At 37.4% G+C, this 16,564-nt stretch overlaps 1 protein-coding gene across 7 annotated transcripts in view; it reads left to right on the forward strand.

The window, feature by feature from the left end:
- Window positions 1-16,564, forward strand: part of CNOT1 (CCR4-NOT transcription complex subunit 1) — a 110,096-nt gene that overhangs the window by 70,719 nt on the left and 22,813 nt on the right. For 3 of the 7 annotated variants that reach the window (XM_080827959.1, XM_080827963.1, XM_080827965.1), the window contains exons 17-30: window positions 656-806; window positions 2,001-2,202; window positions 3,654-3,800; window positions 4,925-5,049; window positions 5,530-5,816; window positions 6,920-6,998; window positions 9,911-10,141; window positions 10,451-10,591; window positions 11,512-11,691; window positions 13,256-13,372; window positions 13,712-13,822; window positions 14,602-14,679; window positions 14,851-15,028; window positions 15,827-15,957. In XM_080827959.1, the coding sequence (XP_080684085.1) occupies window positions 656-806; window positions 2,001-2,202; window positions 3,654-3,800; window positions 4,925-5,049; window positions 5,530-5,816; window positions 6,920-6,998; window positions 9,911-10,141; window positions 10,451-10,591; window positions 11,512-11,691; window positions 13,256-13,372; window positions 13,712-13,822; window positions 14,602-14,679; window positions 14,851-15,028; window positions 15,827-15,957 (2,158 nt within the window). The remainder of the gene's footprint in view (window positions 1-655; window positions 807-2,000; window positions 2,203-3,653; window positions 3,801-4,924; window positions 5,050-5,529; window positions 5,817-6,919; window positions 6,999-9,910; window positions 10,142-10,450; window positions 10,592-11,511; window positions 11,692-13,255; window positions 13,373-13,711; window positions 13,823-14,601; window positions 14,680-14,850; window positions 15,029-15,826; window positions 15,958-16,564) is intronic. The other 4 variants (XM_080827961.1, XM_080827964.1, XM_080827960.1 and 1 more) reach the window with 3 other exon arrangements.

Genomic DNA, 16,564 nt, shown 5'->3' on the forward strand with positions numbered 1-16,564 from the left:
GGAGTATAAGGGTTTTATGAGGCAGTGATACCTTAAGATGAGAAGGTGGGTTTTTCGTTAAACAAACATTTATCCTACCTGACATTTTAGGAATCAGTTCTTTATGTGCTTGACAGGTGTAGTGACTACATGTATATGGTATTTTTATCTATACTTAAATAAATGTTTTGTATTTATGAGAAACTAGTATTAAGTTTTGTTATCTGTTGGCTTTGCTATGTTCAGGTTTGGGCATAATTTTTGGCAAAATGGGTGAGTATGTGTAATGTTTCTTGGAGTGTTTTTTAAAATACATTTGTTGTACCATACAAAAGGTTTAGTTTCAAGGGTATAAATTAGGTATCTCCACGAGAGAGCCATTGCTCAGAAAACCCTTGTTTAGTGATGGATGCAAAGACATGGGGTATGGTGAAAATTTAGGCATATGTTCTGTCAGTTTTTCTTTATTAGAAAATTAGGTATGGGGGTACCTGGGTAGCCCAGTTGGTTAAGTATCCGACTCTTGATCTCAGCTCAGGTCTTGATTTCAGGGTTGTGAGTTTAAGCCCCACATTGGGCTCCACATTGGGCATGGAGCCTATTTAAAAAGAAAATCAGGTTTGTTTCTTTAGGTGTTCTGACTAAGTGATATTTTTTGTTTCTCTTCTGTCCTTAGGAGTGTTTCTCAGGAGTTATCAGAAACCATCCTTACCATGGTGGCCAATTGCAGTAATGTCATGAACAAGGCCAGACAGCCTCCACCTGGAGTTATGCCAAAAGGACGCCCTCCTAGTGCTAGCAGCTTAGATGCCATTTCTCCTGTTCAGGTAAATGAGTGCTACAACTGCTACATCTGTGTGTGTTCATAGACTTGGAATAGAATAAACTTCTACATCATTTGTAATTTGTCAAATGAAAATTTGTCTAAATTTATTACCTTATAGATACCTGCATGTCTAGCATCCACTACTACATTTTAAAGGAGATCCATAAATAGGCATTATAGTTGAGGATAGACTTTAATCATTAAATAGAACGTGACTCTGAGAGGAAAGGTACAAAACAACTTATTTAGGTAAATGATAAGGGCTTCTTTTTAAAATAAGAGTAACTTAGACTTGAGAAATAAGCACTGCCTTTGAACCTGATGTGTCTTGTTTGTAGCTTCACGGGCCAAGCAACAGTGCTAGAGCATAAGGACTTGTTATAACTGGGGCTCTTCAGCTCTCAACTGAACTGCTCTTTTAAAAACAAGGTACATTTAAGTTACTCCCTGACACCAACCACCCCCCTTCTCTCTGGGAGCAACATATTCCACTTCTCTTTTCATCTGCATTGATTGGCAGATTGGGGTTTAAGAAGAGAATGTTTAGTGATTCTTCAGGGGCCACTTTTTATAAAAAGGCATTTTGTGTACCATTTTCTATGTCATGAACGTCTGAAATAATGGCACAAACTAAGAAGCTTAAAAAATGCAGTTACAGATATTTTAAAAGATCTTTTGGTGAAAAGCTTACCTTGTTTTTTGTTTGTTTTAAATTAGAGCTGATCGCCTCCAGCCCTCAAGATCTTCACATTTTGAGTAGATTTATTTGTTTTGACTGGACGATTTATTTCTGACTGCTAAGTTTTTCGTGTTGAAAGTTAAATAATGTAGTTTGGGAGATTCTTTCTGGTATAAAGGGGCTTATTGGAAATTTCGAAGACCTAACAACTGTCCTGTGTCACTGCTGAGTGCTGGCTGCAGGGCAGTTCATCTTAAGTGTTATTCTTGAAGTTTTGTATCCCTCATTACGGCTCTGATACTTTGGCAGAGGCTAACTCTTGAAACCTACTCTGTGATATAGTAAGAAAAAAGACTAGCACAGTTGACTTGATTTGAGGATTTAGGTATTACAATTGCTCGGGGTTTTGCAGTTTACTGATTAAGCATATGAAAAGCTAAAGATTTCTTTACCTGTATCATATGTCTGTATGTTCTTAAAGTATGTTTAATACATTTTTATAATGTTTTTCTTTAGATTGACCCTCTTGGTGGAATGGCATCTCTTAGTATAGGTGGTTCAGCTGCCCCTCACACTCAGAGTATGCAGGGTTTTCCTCCAAATTTGGGTTCTGCATTCAGTACCCCTCAATCACCAGCAAAAGCATTTCCACCCCTTTCAACCCCAAATCAGACAACTGCTTTCAGTGGTATTGGAGGACTTTCATCACAGCTTCCAGGTAAGGGGGAGCAGTGGTGGATGAGAGTGCAGATTATTTGTAAATCTCATTGTGCTTTAGTGTGGGGTAAGGTGTTTGGAGTCACTGTTGTAATGAAAGCTGTTTAAATTGTGAGGTGGTTTCATTCTTCAAAGCTGGGAAGAGAACACTATACTATTACAATATTAATTAATTCAGATTATAAGGATTCTGTTTTACCAAGTGATAATGTAAACATTAACAAGTGTGTTAATGACATTCTGAAAGATGGAGGTTCAGATAAAGAATTCACAGCTTTATGAATCATTCAGTAAATAATAAAGGTAGAAAATATTTCACATAGGAGATTCAGGTATATGTTCTGCTTTGTTCCACCGCACCTACCTTGAAAATGATAGTAAATCCCTAAAACTTTTTCAGTTATTTCAAATGTTTGGCTTTGAACTTTATATTGAAGTAAAGGTTATGTTTTTTCCCCTCTCCTGTATCCATTTGTTTCCTCCTAAGCTATCTGCATCTTTTATCTTCAGGGTGTAAGTTTCAGTGTACCAAAATTGAAGAACTGAAAATGTGATGACTCTGTAACCTGATTAGCAGTTCTTTTGTATGGTTCAAACACTGATTGTTGATTTATTTAAGTCAAAATTAATTTCCTTAATAAGGCCTTCTTAAAAATTCTTTTGGCTAGAGTTGAGTGGAATAAGCAAGTCCTGGCTCCTGCTAACTGGAAGATACTATGAAATTCTTTAGTTTTCAATCAGTGTTAAAAGCAAACCAGTTCCTCTTAGTTGGACTGTCTTACATAGCATGTCACCTATGAGAATGTACAGTTAAAGATTTCTATATTAGTCTTACTAAGAATATAAATAAATGAAGAATTCTGTATGCTGAAGACATTTTTGTGTTTTCCTTTTTTTTTTTTTTAAAGATTTTATTTATTTATCTGACAGACAGAGGTCACAAGTAGGCAGAGAGGCAGGCAGAGAGAGAGAGGAGGAAGCAGGCTCCCCACGGAGCAGAGAACCCGATGTGGGACTTGATCCCAGGACCCTGGGATCATGACCCAAGCCGAAGGCAGAGGCTCAACCCACTGAGCCACCTAGGCGCCCTGTTTTCCCTTTTTTAAAAAAAGATTTATCTATTTGAGAGCGAGAGCATGCATGTGTGCACAAACGGGTGGGGGCAGAGGGAGAGGGAGAAGCAGACTCCCTGTAAGGGAGTCTGACACAGGGCTGGATCATAGGACCTAAGATCATGTGCTAGGCTGAAGGCAGGTGTTTAACCAACTGAGCCACCCCGATGCCCCACCTTGCCCATTTTTATCTACTTTTATTAGTTTAGATCTGTATAAAATTAAATATTGTTGTAAGTGAATTTACAAAGACACTGTCTTTCTCAATAAAAACCTAGATCTTTGATGTAAGTAGAGAATATGAGTAATGATAAGACCTGGCTGCCTTCCTTCTTTCTAGTAGGTGGTCTTGGCACAGGCAGCCTGACTGGTATAGGAACTGGGGCTCTTGGACTCCCTGCAGTGAATAACGATCCTTTTGTACAGAGGAAACTGGGCACCTCTGGACTGAACCAGCCTACATTCCAGCAGAGTAAGATGAAACCTTGTAAGTGGTAGTGTTGTCTGTGATTGTGAAGTGTGACTGATGTACATAAAGCTTTTTAGATTTCCAGTTTATTGCCCTACAGTTAATGTGGACAAAAAAATTGACTTAACATATTGTTAGTAGGGGCGATTGTTTGATGTGCCTTGTAGGTCAGTGGGAATTAATTGACTAACTTGAGTTACGGAAATAAAAAATTGAGTTATCTCTCCACCATTGATCTGGATTGTTAGAACAGTATGATGGTTAATAAGAGGTAGCATCTTTTAGGGGCGTTACTCTAAGAAATACAGTAAAAAGAAGCGGTTTTTAGCATTAAAATATATGTATATAAATCTTATACTTATTCTAAAAATGTGTTGGTGGTGGTCTTTTGTTGTTTTTAAACAATTCAGGAGCAGCTATGAGAATTTCAAATTTTTGTTTCAGCTTGACAGTTTATATAAGGCAATTTATTTTAAGGTTAAAGCTTTATGATATATATAGCCTTATATGTAATAATCATCGCATGACATATCTGATGTAACTTGGAAAATAGCTTTTAAAGTTTCACCTCCTTAGCAAGTTAATTCTCAAAGTCAAAAGTCCTCTTTGTAAATATGTAGATATCGTTTACCTATAAATACCCTTGTTGTTGGGACCAGATATTCATTATATAGGATTTGAAAGTATACCAGTTGACTTGAAAACGTTAGTGTGAAAGGCTTGTCTGAATGTTATGTTTTGTAGCATGCTTTGTGTTTACATCAGTGTGTTATGCACATGCATTGATAATTCTTATATGTTAGATGTCATTTTTATTATAAAGTAGTAAAGACTTGTTAATATCAAGTGAGGTTGTTAAGGACAAGTGCAGTATGGATTTGAATGTAGTGAACTTTCATGGTTTGGTAAAACCTGATAAAATACTAAGGTAGAACTACATTTGTAAGGCACTTGTTAAAATCTTTTATATGTACGCAAAATACTTGAATATTGATCTTTGACCACTTAATAATTTCTTCATTTTCTTTTATTTTTTTTCCCTTAAGATTAAAAGGGTATTTTTCTCTTTGGCTCTCTGTATAAAAGTGGGCGATTGGGGAAAGAGCTTAAATGCCCACTGGTTGCCTTTCTGTTTCTAACAGCGGACCTGTCTCAGGTGTGGCCAGAGGCAAATCAGCACTTTAGTAAAGAAATAGATGATGAAGCAAACAGCTATTTTCAGAGAATATATAATCACCCACCACATCCAACTATGTCTGTTGATGAGGTAAGTGTCTAGGATGTTCTAATACTTAATGGTTTATATAAATCTTAAATCCCCTTTCAAAGTTTTTAGAAATTCAGCTCAGAATGTTCTGGTATGTGTATGTATACCCTTTGAGATTTAATATTCATTTCAGGCTTAGTATATTGTTAAATATTTTGATTAAGAATCCTTTTTTAAAGATTATCTATATATCGTATATCTATTTTTGAAGTATATCTATTCTTTTTTTTAAGTATATCTATTCTTCTTAGTAATCTCTACACCCAGTGTGGAACTCTACACCCTATGTGGAGCTCGAATGCACGACCCCAAGATCAAGAGATGCATGCTTTTCCAACTGAGCCAGCCAGTCTCCCCCCACCTTAAAGATTTTATTTTTTAAAATATATTCTTTTTAACAATTCTTTGAAGAATATTTAAGGAATGCTTTTCATCATAGTTTCCTTTATGTGTGTTTTGTTTTTGTCTTGCCTTTTCTAGGTATTAGAAATGTTACAGAGGTTTAAAGATTCTACCATAAAGAGGGAGCGAGAAGTCTTTAATTGTATGCTGAGGAACTTGTTTGAAGAATATCGGTTTTTCCCCCAGTACCCTGATAAAGAGTTACATATAACAGCCTGCCTGTTTGGTGGGATAATTGAAAAAGGACTGGTCACTTACATGGCACTAGGTCTGGCCCTGCGATATGTTCTTGAAGCCTTACGCAAGCCTTTTGGTTCCAAAATGTATTATTTTGGGATTGCTGCACTAGATAGGTTTAAAAATAGGTGAGTGAATAGGTTTTCTATGAAGCATTTATCTCCCTTTTTTAAGGATTTGTTTATTTATTTGAGAGAGAGGGCATGTGAGAACGGGAGGGGAGTAGGGAGAGGGAGGGAGAGAATCTTAAGCCGACTCCACACCAAACCCTGCGTGGAACAGCCCCACACGAGGCTTGATCTCACCACCTTGAGTTCATGACCTGAGCTGAAACCAGGGTTCCGATGCTTAACTGACTGTGCCACCCAGGTGCCCTGGATCATCTTTATTTAATACAAGAATAAATAATAACTCATTTATCAACTAATTCTTGCCGTGCCCCATCATTATATGTATCTTAACATCTGTATGAAGTAGAAGGGGAGGAAGTGAAAAAGTTCATTACAATTATCAAATAAGTGGTAGGAAAAGTGTAAATTGACATAGTGTTTTTGTTGTTGTTTATTTAAGTATCCTTTAGTGAAAGGCACCATTTTAGATTACAGTTCTTTGAATTTTGCAGAATTTAGAACCACTATCATAATCAGGATCTTGAAAATTTGTTACTCCTAAGCAGTTCTCTTATTTCCCTTTGTAGTTCTTTGACCCCTGCAATCCTGGATCTGATTTCTTTCTAGTTTTCCTAGTGTTCTGTAAGCAGAACCATAGAGAGTATGTATGAGTCTGACTTCTTGCAGTTAGGCTGATGCTTTTGAAATTAATCTGTTTTACTGTATGTTTCAGTAGTTCCTTTTTATTGTGTTGATTAACTATGTATGTGTGGGTTAACCGTGTTATTGTATGGATTAACTATGAATTGTTTTTCCATTTACCTGTTAATGAACATTTGAAATTGTTCCCAGATAGTGATTTTAATGGTTTGTTGTAATCAGATTTTAACTGAAATAGGACCTTTAAAAAATGATACTGTTTTCTGATGTAAAAAGAACTTCATAGATATTTCTCTCCCTTACTTCCATGCTCTTATCTGGCAATCTCTTCAGGTAGGTGTTTCCTAGGTATAGAATGGGGCAAGTGGCCTAGACTAGCATTTGAATGAAAATTTGTTAATTTTGCTGCTTCTGTTTGTACATGAGGTGATGAATGAATGAATGAATGTTTTTGTTGGCAGATTGAAGGACTATCCCCAGTATTGTCAGCACTTGGCTTCTATCAGTCACTTTATGCAATTTCCACATCATTTACAGGAGGTAAGTGTCTTTAATACCTAAAATCTCTTTAGTAGGAGAGCTTACTTTAATTTGATTTTGGATTTGCTGGGACTGGCATAAAGATTTCTTAATGATTGGCATTATATAGGCATACATACTATTTTCATTTAGCAGCTTAATAATAGGTCATGAAAAAATCGTTTTTGGATGATCTTTTCTAAGCAGTTGTTTTGCTTCATTTAGTAAAGGCTTTTATCAGTTATTTTAGCCTGATACTGCTATTAAAGTATAGACATCATCTGCTGTTAATAAGAATTCTTGCATGGGATACCTGGATGGCTCAGTCGGTTGAACATCAGAGTCTTGGTTTCAGCTCAGGTCATTATCTCAGGACTGAGCTCTGTGCTCATTGTGGAGTCTGCTTTGGATTCTTTTCCCCTCACCACTCGCACGCTTTCTCTCAAATAAGTAAAATCCTATTGAAAAAAAAATTCTGCCTGATTTGCGAGTTCAAGCTTCATGTTCCGTGTAGAGATAACCTAAAAAATATATATAATCTTTTTATCACCTGCTTAGATTCCTTTGATGTACTTGTTAAAAAGGAGGCAGTCCCTGAGGAAATGAACTTGGGATAGTGTACATTTTCTTAAAGATTTTTTTTTTTTTAATTTACGAAAGAGAAAGTGTGAGTGGTCATGTGAGTGGGGTTGGGTGAGAAGCAGAAGGAGAGGGTCAAGTGGACTCTGTGTTGAGCCTGGAGCCTGATGTGGGGCTCAGTGCTACAACCCTGAGGTATGACCTGAACCAAAATCAAGAGTCAGAAAAAAAGGAAAAAAAAAAATCAAGAGTCAGGTGCTCAACCAACTGAGCCACCTAGGTGCCCCTAGATATTATATGTTACAAGCCACTTTACATGATTATTCACGAAATCTGTAAGCTTTTGTTCTAGTCATTGATTTTAGATTAATTGGTTAGTATTCATACCTTTGTCTTGTCTTTGGTCAAAACCTTGCTTATAGAGAACAAGAAAATAATCTTTATTAACTTTGTTTTGCGTAAATCAGAGAAATGGCTTTATAATGTCATATTCACACAAATCAGAAAGATCAGAGTATGAATCTACTTTTAATTTTTATTAGAATTTAGTCCAGTGTTTTCACCTAATCCAGCTGGGTTTGTTTGTAGGAGGGCGGGTTTTTGTGATGGGTTAACCTAAAAGACCTATGGAGGGGAGCCACAAGTGTTACTTACTTACGTGAGGGGCTTGGGGGAATATGCCATTACTGTAGTACAGTACAGGAAAGCAGAGTTTTGTAAGGCTAAGATGAGAAATGCGTTTGGAATTCAGAACTGGGAATATAGACCTAGGAAGTGTGGAGACGAGAGGTGGCCTGGAAATGATCACACAAAGCAGTGATTCCTAGTACCTCCTATAACAAGATAGTTAGAGGGTGAGAGAAAGGTTATTTGTATTTCTGTACTTAGTAAATTTGTTTATTTTATTTATTTGTTTTTTAAAAGATTTTTATTTATTTGACAGAGAGGCAGGAAGAGAGGGAACATAAGCAGGGGGAGTGGGAAAGGGAGAAGCAGTCTCCCCACTGAGCAGAGAGCCTGATGTGGGACTATTCCAGGACCCTGGGATCATGACCTGAGCTGAAGGCAGATGCTTAACGACTGAGCCACCCAGGCGCCCCTTAGTCAATTTAAAGTGCTATGCTTTATTCAGAGATTGTCTTTCCTACTTGAAAATGCCCTTTATTTATTTATTTTTTTTTTTGAAGATTTATTTTTTTATCAAAAGCAAGAGAAAGGGTTAGAGGAGAGAGAGTCTTAAGCAGACTCCCTGATGAACATGGAGCCCAACACCTGGCTCAATTTCAGGACCCTGAGATCACGACCTGAGCCAAAACCAAAAGTAGGGTGCTTAACTGACTGTGCCACTTACAAGCCTTGAGAATATCCTTTTTAAATAAAGTTATATATCTAGATAGTAGTTATCTGTTCGTTTGTTTGTTTGTTTAGAGCTGGGAAGGGGCAGAGGGGGAGAGAAGATCTTAAGCAGGCTCTTCATCCAGGGGAGAGCCTGACTTGGGGCTTGGTCTCACAACCCTGAGATGATACCTGAACTGAAATGCAGAGCCAGATGCTTAACTGACTGAGCCACCTTGGTGCGGCTGGGTAGTAGTTTTTGTTTTGTTCAGGCATGGACAGCTGGAAATAGGATTAGGAGCCCTATATCAGTTTTCTAATTTGTGTGTGGAAAGGAGGTTGAGTGGTCTGTGAAATGGAAAGAAGTCTGCCTTCCTGCTTCTTTGGGTCTAGCTGACTTGGTTTTCAACAGTATGTTTCTTTGTTTCATAGTAATACAGTTATTGAGAAATAACTCATTTTTGGTCCTTAGGTTTCTCATCAGCATCCAGTAAAAGAGATCAATGTAGTATAGAAATTTAGGGGTGCCTGGGTGACTCAGTTGGTTAAGCAGTTGCCTTCAGCTCAGGTCATGATCTGAGTCCTGGGATCAGGTCCTGCATTGGGTTCTCTGCTCAGCGGGAAGCCTGCTTCTCCCTCTCCCGCTCCCCCTGCCTGTGCTCTCTTCTCTCTCTGTCAAATAAATAAATAAAATCTTTTAAAAAATTTAGTATAGAAATTTAAAAATGTTAAAGTTTACATATATGAAGGGATTTATGAAAGTATATATGCAGGCATTGGTGGTGGCTGTTTTGAAAGTTGTTTTGCTCGTCTAGTTCCCTTGTAATATTGTAAGACATATTATTTTACCTTCCAAAGAGCCCTATGGTATCTACTTATGTATATTATGTATAGGAATATGGACCAGAATGGGGCAGGGGGTAAGGGATATCCCCTCTCAGAAGTTAGAGTAGTACAATTCAGCACTTTCAGTTTTCATTAAGAAGTCTTTTTATGTCTTATCCTCTCCCTTCCCCTAGTATATTGAATATGGACAACAGTCTAGAGATCCTCCTGTGAAAATGCAGGGCTCTATCACAACCCCTGGAAGTATTGCACTGGCTCAGGCCCAGGCTCAGGCCCAGGTTCCAGCAAAAGCTCCCCTTGCTGGTCAGGTTAGCACGATGGTAACCACCTCAACAACCACCACTGTTGCTAAAACGGTTACAGTCACCAGGCCAACCGGAGTCAGCTTTAAGAAAGATGTGCCAGTAAGTAAATCTTTTTTCTTTCCTTGGGTCTGTTAATGTTGTAATGTCTCCAGTAGTGAGCATGTATTTTAATTTTATTGTAAGTAACACATGCCTACTGAAAGTATAAAGACCAGCATTTCTCCCTCTGTGTCTCCCCTCGCCAGATTTCCCAAAGACAGGCACTATATCAATATATATTCTGGCCAGTGCTTAGAGTATATAGCTGTATATATCATGTGTATGTTTTTTCCTGAAAGAATCGGTATACATTTTTTCCTGGGATTTGTTGCAGGCATTTCGGTTTATGGGTTTGTTTTTTTTTTTTAGCCTTCTATTAATACTACAAATATAGACACGTTGCTTGTGGCCACAGATCAAACTGAAAGAATTGTAGAGCCCCCAGAAAATATCCAAGAGAAAATTGCTTTTATCTTCAATAATCTCTCGCAATCGAATATGACCCAAAAGGTGAGCAGGATGTAATAGTTTATATGCCATTGTGAATGCTGTCTGTTCTTACCCCTAATGAGTTGGGTGATTTATACTTGATATTCTGCACCCTTTGTAATACTTTACTCTAAAGGCGGAAGTAATAGAATCAAAACAAAGGGAATGAGGATATACAACTAGTGGCTGTGGTTTTTGTAGACATTAAGTAGCATTAGTTTTGCAGCAAGTTTTACAGGCTTTTGAAATAAACTCAGTGGTCTCATCATGGTGGAGGGTTTCATTTGTACCACGTTGCAAGTCATGTTTTCCCAGAGACAATTCAGAGCTTTTATTAGATGTCTAATAACTGAGGTAACTTTGTACAAAGCACAGGAAATGACCATTGCTTTTCAAGATTATATGTAAGGCATTGGAAATGCCTATGTTAGCTGGTAATATTAGCCTGAACAAGTAATTTTTGAGATATTACACATACACCATCTTTCAAAATCCCTCCAGAATTGATTGGGGGATAAGTCTTTAGTATCCTTTTGGAAGAGAAGTTTCCTGGAGTTGGAAATTTAGGAAAACATAGTTCTGGTGTTAGGTCTCTTAATGGCAGGTTGTACATTAATAATTTATGCAATTTTGGTCAAATGGAGAGTTGGGAAAGGTGGGGGTGAGGGACTTCATGTTTTATAATTTTAAAGCTGAAAGGGGCTATAGATTTTTAGTCCTAATCCACCTACAGTTTGAGAGATGACTGTATACTAACATGGAATTGAATATACTGTACTTCATAGCATGTGTCTGATGTGGCGGGGGGTGATGAAGTGTGGTGCTTGAGCATCTGATTTTGCAAGGAGCCACATGATACATATTGTAGTATTCACAACAAAAACCCACAAAACTGTATTATCTTTTAATTGTGTACTTCCTGTGTTGCATTGGTTGGCTAGGTTGAAGAACTAAAGGAAACTGTGAAGGAAGAATTTATGCCTTGGGTTTCACAGTACCTGGTTATGAAGAGAGTCAGTATTGAGCCAAACTTTCACAGCCTCTATTCAAACTTCCTTGACACGCTGAAGAACCCTGAATTTAATAAGATGGTTCTGAATGAGACCTACAGAAACATCAAAGTAAGATTTAGTTCTTCTAGTTTTTTTTCATTACTGTTTTGAATTTGGAAATACTTGATTGTACAAGTAGAAATTTCGGGGAGGTGTTGCTGTTTTGTTTTGTTTTGTTTTGTTTTTTTATGTTGCCTATATTAGGTTATCTGTGAAAGTTGCTCTAAGGTTTGTTTCAGATACGGAACTAATTTCATGAAGAATTTAGTTACATAGACATGTACTGTTTATTTTGAAAGTAATTCTACTATTCTGATTTTGTTTTCATCATTCCGTGCATGGTTTTAAATCTTAGCCTTCTGTTAATGTCTCCTTTTCATATTTGTAATATGCTCTGAGCTCTAGGCCCTCAGGTTCTTTTTAATTGTCTTATAGAAATCCATTGTCTGTATGTTTATTGCTAATGAATATTTAGATTGTTAATAGCTTTATGTATTATAAAGACAGTGCTGCAGTGAGTCTTTGATGTCTTCTTAAGTGCCATGTATCTCTGTACTGTAGCCTTAATTATGGAATAGCTGTTGTGAAGGATTCTCAGCAGTTCAGAGTCTGAGTTTTCCTAATGTGCTAACACTTGTTTCATAAAAGTAGGTATTTTATTTCTCAGGAAGAATAATGTTTCAAGAAAACCAGCATACAGCTGTCATCATTCTTTGATAAAAAACTTGGGGCATTGGTTTAGGAACTAGCACTATATTTAAACCTGTGGATGGGAATTTTCCCCATTCTTGGTTACGCTGTAGTGCAAAAGAATTCCTGGCTCTTTCTGTTGCACAGCTGACTTTGTGCCATTCTGCTGTTGCTGGATAGGGTTAAGGAACATAACTATATTCACCCTTTTTTATCTGATTAAAATTGTGATTGGGATATGAACGTATGCACATATTGTGGAGCAAAATTTCAAGATTCTTTTAAACAAATTGAAATTACAACTTGATAGCCATAAATTTTAAGGTGTAACATGTCACACATGGATTTGTGTACATGCCCCAAATCATACTCATGCGGTGGTTATATCCTCCTTAGGAAAGTAACAACTAGAGAATTAATGAAATGGGTATTCTAGAAATTTTGAAAGAAGCATATTAATGAAATAAATAGGTATTCTGGAAGATTTAAAAGAAGCATTTAAGCATTATTATACTGTATTTCAGAAAGCGATTTTAGTTCTCTGTAGAGATACATAGTGACCTAGATAATGCTAAAGATTGCACTCAGTACTGTGATATTGGTTACATTGCTCCATATGCCTGTTGTCTTGAATGACTTGGAAGCATTGGTTTATCATCATTTGAATTGAATTTGGCTCTTCAAAACTAGATTTGCAGTTGGGTGTCTGCTTCAAAACTCACTAAAATCTTCAATTTTCAAATACTTTTCTGTAGGACTGTACATGACCCCTTAACCTTGTGAAGTTATACTCTGATAATACGGAATAAATCTAATGTAGGGGCATGTTCTCAGAATTGAGGGCTCATTTTTAACCTAGGATAAGGAGGAATTCCAAATATTCAGTTGAGAATTTTTTTTCTTAAGCTCATTTTCTATCTTTCTTAATCCTGTACCATTTCAGGTGCTCCTGACCTCTGATAAAGCTGCAGCGAATTTTTCAGATCGTTCTTTGCTGAAGAATTTGGGACATTGGCTAGGAATGATCACACTAGCTAAAAATAAACCCATCTTACACACTGTGAGTTTAAGGGGTCCATGTAAAACTTGAGAATGTTCATACAGCATATTAAGTCTAAAAATCTTGACTTTATTTGGGGCTATTTTAAAGATGATTGGGTGTTTGTAAGAGTTTGGCCCATGTTTTGAATCCAGTTGCATGCTCATGATCCTGCATTGTTAAGCAGGATAAACAAAAGCCAGTAAGGTCTGACTGTCATCCCTTTCTGTAAGGCGAGAGTCATATTATATTGATTCCTAATTTGGGGATGAGTTTGGCAAGATACTTTTCTTTTGGTACTTTGTGAGGGCTTTTGAAATACATTCCCAGCTTTTAAAAAAAATATTTTTCTTACTCTAGGACTTGGATGTAAAGTCTTTGCTGCTTGAGGCTTATGTTAAAGGACAGCAAGAGTTACTCTACGTAGTTCCCTTTGTTGCCAAAGTCTTAGAATCTAGCATTCGTAGTGTGGTGAGTAGATTTTAATATTTTATTGGTGGTTGATTTTTAAGAGTCACTTTGTTTCAGCAAAAGTGCAAAAGATTATGTCTTTAGTTTCTGTGAACACAGAGCCAGTTTAGTCATGCTTCCTCAGGGAAACTCGGATTTCGAGTATGAGAGGCTAAAGTAGCATGATTTTAAAGGATGGCTTTGGGTTTTGGTGTTTTCCTAAAATATATAGATGGGAAACCCAAGGGTTTTGTTACGGCCATAGGGGTATAAGTGCTTAACTTTTATTTTTTTTAATTTTTAAAATTTTATTATTTTTTCTAAGATTTTTTTTTTTTTTTTTAATTCATGTGACAGGGGCGCCTGGGTGGCTCAGTGGGTTAAAGCCTCTGCCTTCGGCTCAGGTCATGATCCCAGGGTCCTGGGATCGAGCCCCACATTGGGCTCTCTGCTCGGCAGGGAGCCTGCTTCCTCCTCTCTCTCTCTGCCTACTTGTGATCTTTGTCTGTCAAATAAAGAAATAAAATCTTTAAAAAAAAAATTTTAAAAAATGCATGTGACGGGGAGAGACACACAGTAAGAAAGGGAACACAAACGGGGAGAGTAGGAGAGGGAGGAGCAGACTTCCCGCTGAGCGGGGAGCCCGTTGTGGGGCTCAATCCCAAGACCCTGTGATCATGACCCCAGCTGAAGGCAGATGCTTAAGGAATTAGGACCCAGGTGCCCCTTATAGCTGTTTTAAGTAATGCAAATTAAAAGATGATATTGGTGACCCCCTTAACATAATAGCTTTTCTTTAGGTTTTTAGGCCACCCAACCCGTGGACGATGGCAATTATGAATGTGTTAGCAGAGCTACATCAAGAACATGACTTAAAGGTAAATTTATTGCTGCTTTATCCTTTAGAACATTCCGTGCCATCACATTATTAAAATTTACAGAAGTAGAGTATATTTGGGGTAAACCCTAACGTTTGGGGGTAAGAGTAGTATACATTGTGAATAAAGCTACATTTAAAAAAATTCTTTCTGAATATTTGAATTATGCAGTTAAACTTGAAGTTTGAGATTGAGGTCCTCTGTAAGAACCTTGCATTAGACATCAATGAGCTAAAACCTGGAAACCTCCTAAAGGATAAAGATCGCCTAAAGAACTTAGATGAGCAACTCTCTGCTCCAAAGAAAGATGTCAAGCAGCCAGAAGAACTCCCTCCCATCACAACCACAAGTAAGTGTCATAATTAGCCCTCTCCTTACCAGAAGGTTTTCTTAAATGGTACGTCTTCATGCATACAGCAAGTTGTAATTTTCCACGTAATGTGGTGCTAAAATTTTAAATACTTTTTGGTGAGCCATCTAAACTAAGGAAAAGTTAGTTATGTGTAGGCATTGTCTTAGGTATTAGAATTCATAATGGTATTCTTAATTAAGCATCATTAATCATAACTCAACTAAGGTTATCTTTTACATTGTTTGAGGTCTCAGAAGAAACTGAATGGTATGACGGTCTCTGTTATTCCTCAAATCTTGGGCTGGCCAGACAACCAGTTAGATCTGCCGGGGGTGGGAGGGTGAATTATTATACTTGGATCATATAGATTGGAAGTACGGGAGCTGTAGAAGTGTTGGAAAAAAAGATTCGGAGGTGTGTTAGGATAAACCAGCTTTCATTCTCTCTCAGTCCTCAATGGCTAAGAATCTCCAAGTAAAACCAGGGAACAGACTAGACTAGAAATAGATACCTATAAGAAAGAGTAATCCAACAAGGCTTGGGCTTCTTAATGAAGCATGCCCTCACAGTTGATGATTTGCCCTGGGGCACTGTCACTGACATAGTTTTACATACTTTGTTCAGATGTCTGTTAAAACAATAGAACTTTTCTTATAGTTGAGGGTGGAAAAAATGTGACCTGTGCCATTCCCCTAAGTCCTCCAAGAGACTAATCTCTTTGATAGCCTGCTAATGTTACAATAAAATCAAGAAGTATGCTTTTTATTAGCTTTTATTTTATCTCTTAACATTTAGCAACTTCTACAACACCAGCCACCAGTACCACTTGTACAGCCACGGTTCCACCACAACCGCAGTACAGCTACCACGACATCAATGTCTATTCCCTTGCAGGCCTGGCACCACACATTACCCTAAATCCAACGGTATGTAAACACTGCTCCATACCCCATTTCCTACTTTGTGACAAGACGAACTGGTCACCTTCCTTTTCTTTCCCCCTTTCTTCTGGATTCTTAGTGTGTAGACTTTTGTGCAGAGAGCAGGAATTGGGAACTGCTCTGTAGTACAGCTTGGCTTTTTTCCTACTCTAAAAATAGTTATTGTGACTAGACATCGTCTATATTTGTTCCTCATATTCAAACCCTGAGATAGTAAGTAGCTGGCAGTCTAATCACAATCGCCAGGAATTCCTTCCACAGGTCAAAAGATCCTTAGTGTGTTTATAGCTTTTTGCTCTTTATTTTCATTATCATGCCACCCTTAGCCTTGCATTATGACCTTTCCTGGCAGATAGTTTGAACTGAGCTGATTCCGTGTGTGTATGTGAAATCTCTAGGCCAGGGTCTAGAAGTGGGACTTAACACTTTCAGTTATATTTCTGTAGCCTGATTCTAGGAGGAAGTTTGATTTGAAGTCTATAAAATTCCTATATTTGAAAGGTAGTATGTTACTCTGTATGTTCAGAATGATGATTATCTTTTATTCTGCTTAACACTTGTTCAGAATTAGGTACTTGGAGTATTCATGGTC

This window comes from Martes martes (assembly GCF_963455335.1).
Source record: "Martes martes genome assembly, chromosome: 17".
NCBI lineage: Eukaryota > Metazoa > Chordata > Mammalia > Carnivora > Mustelidae > Martes > Martes martes.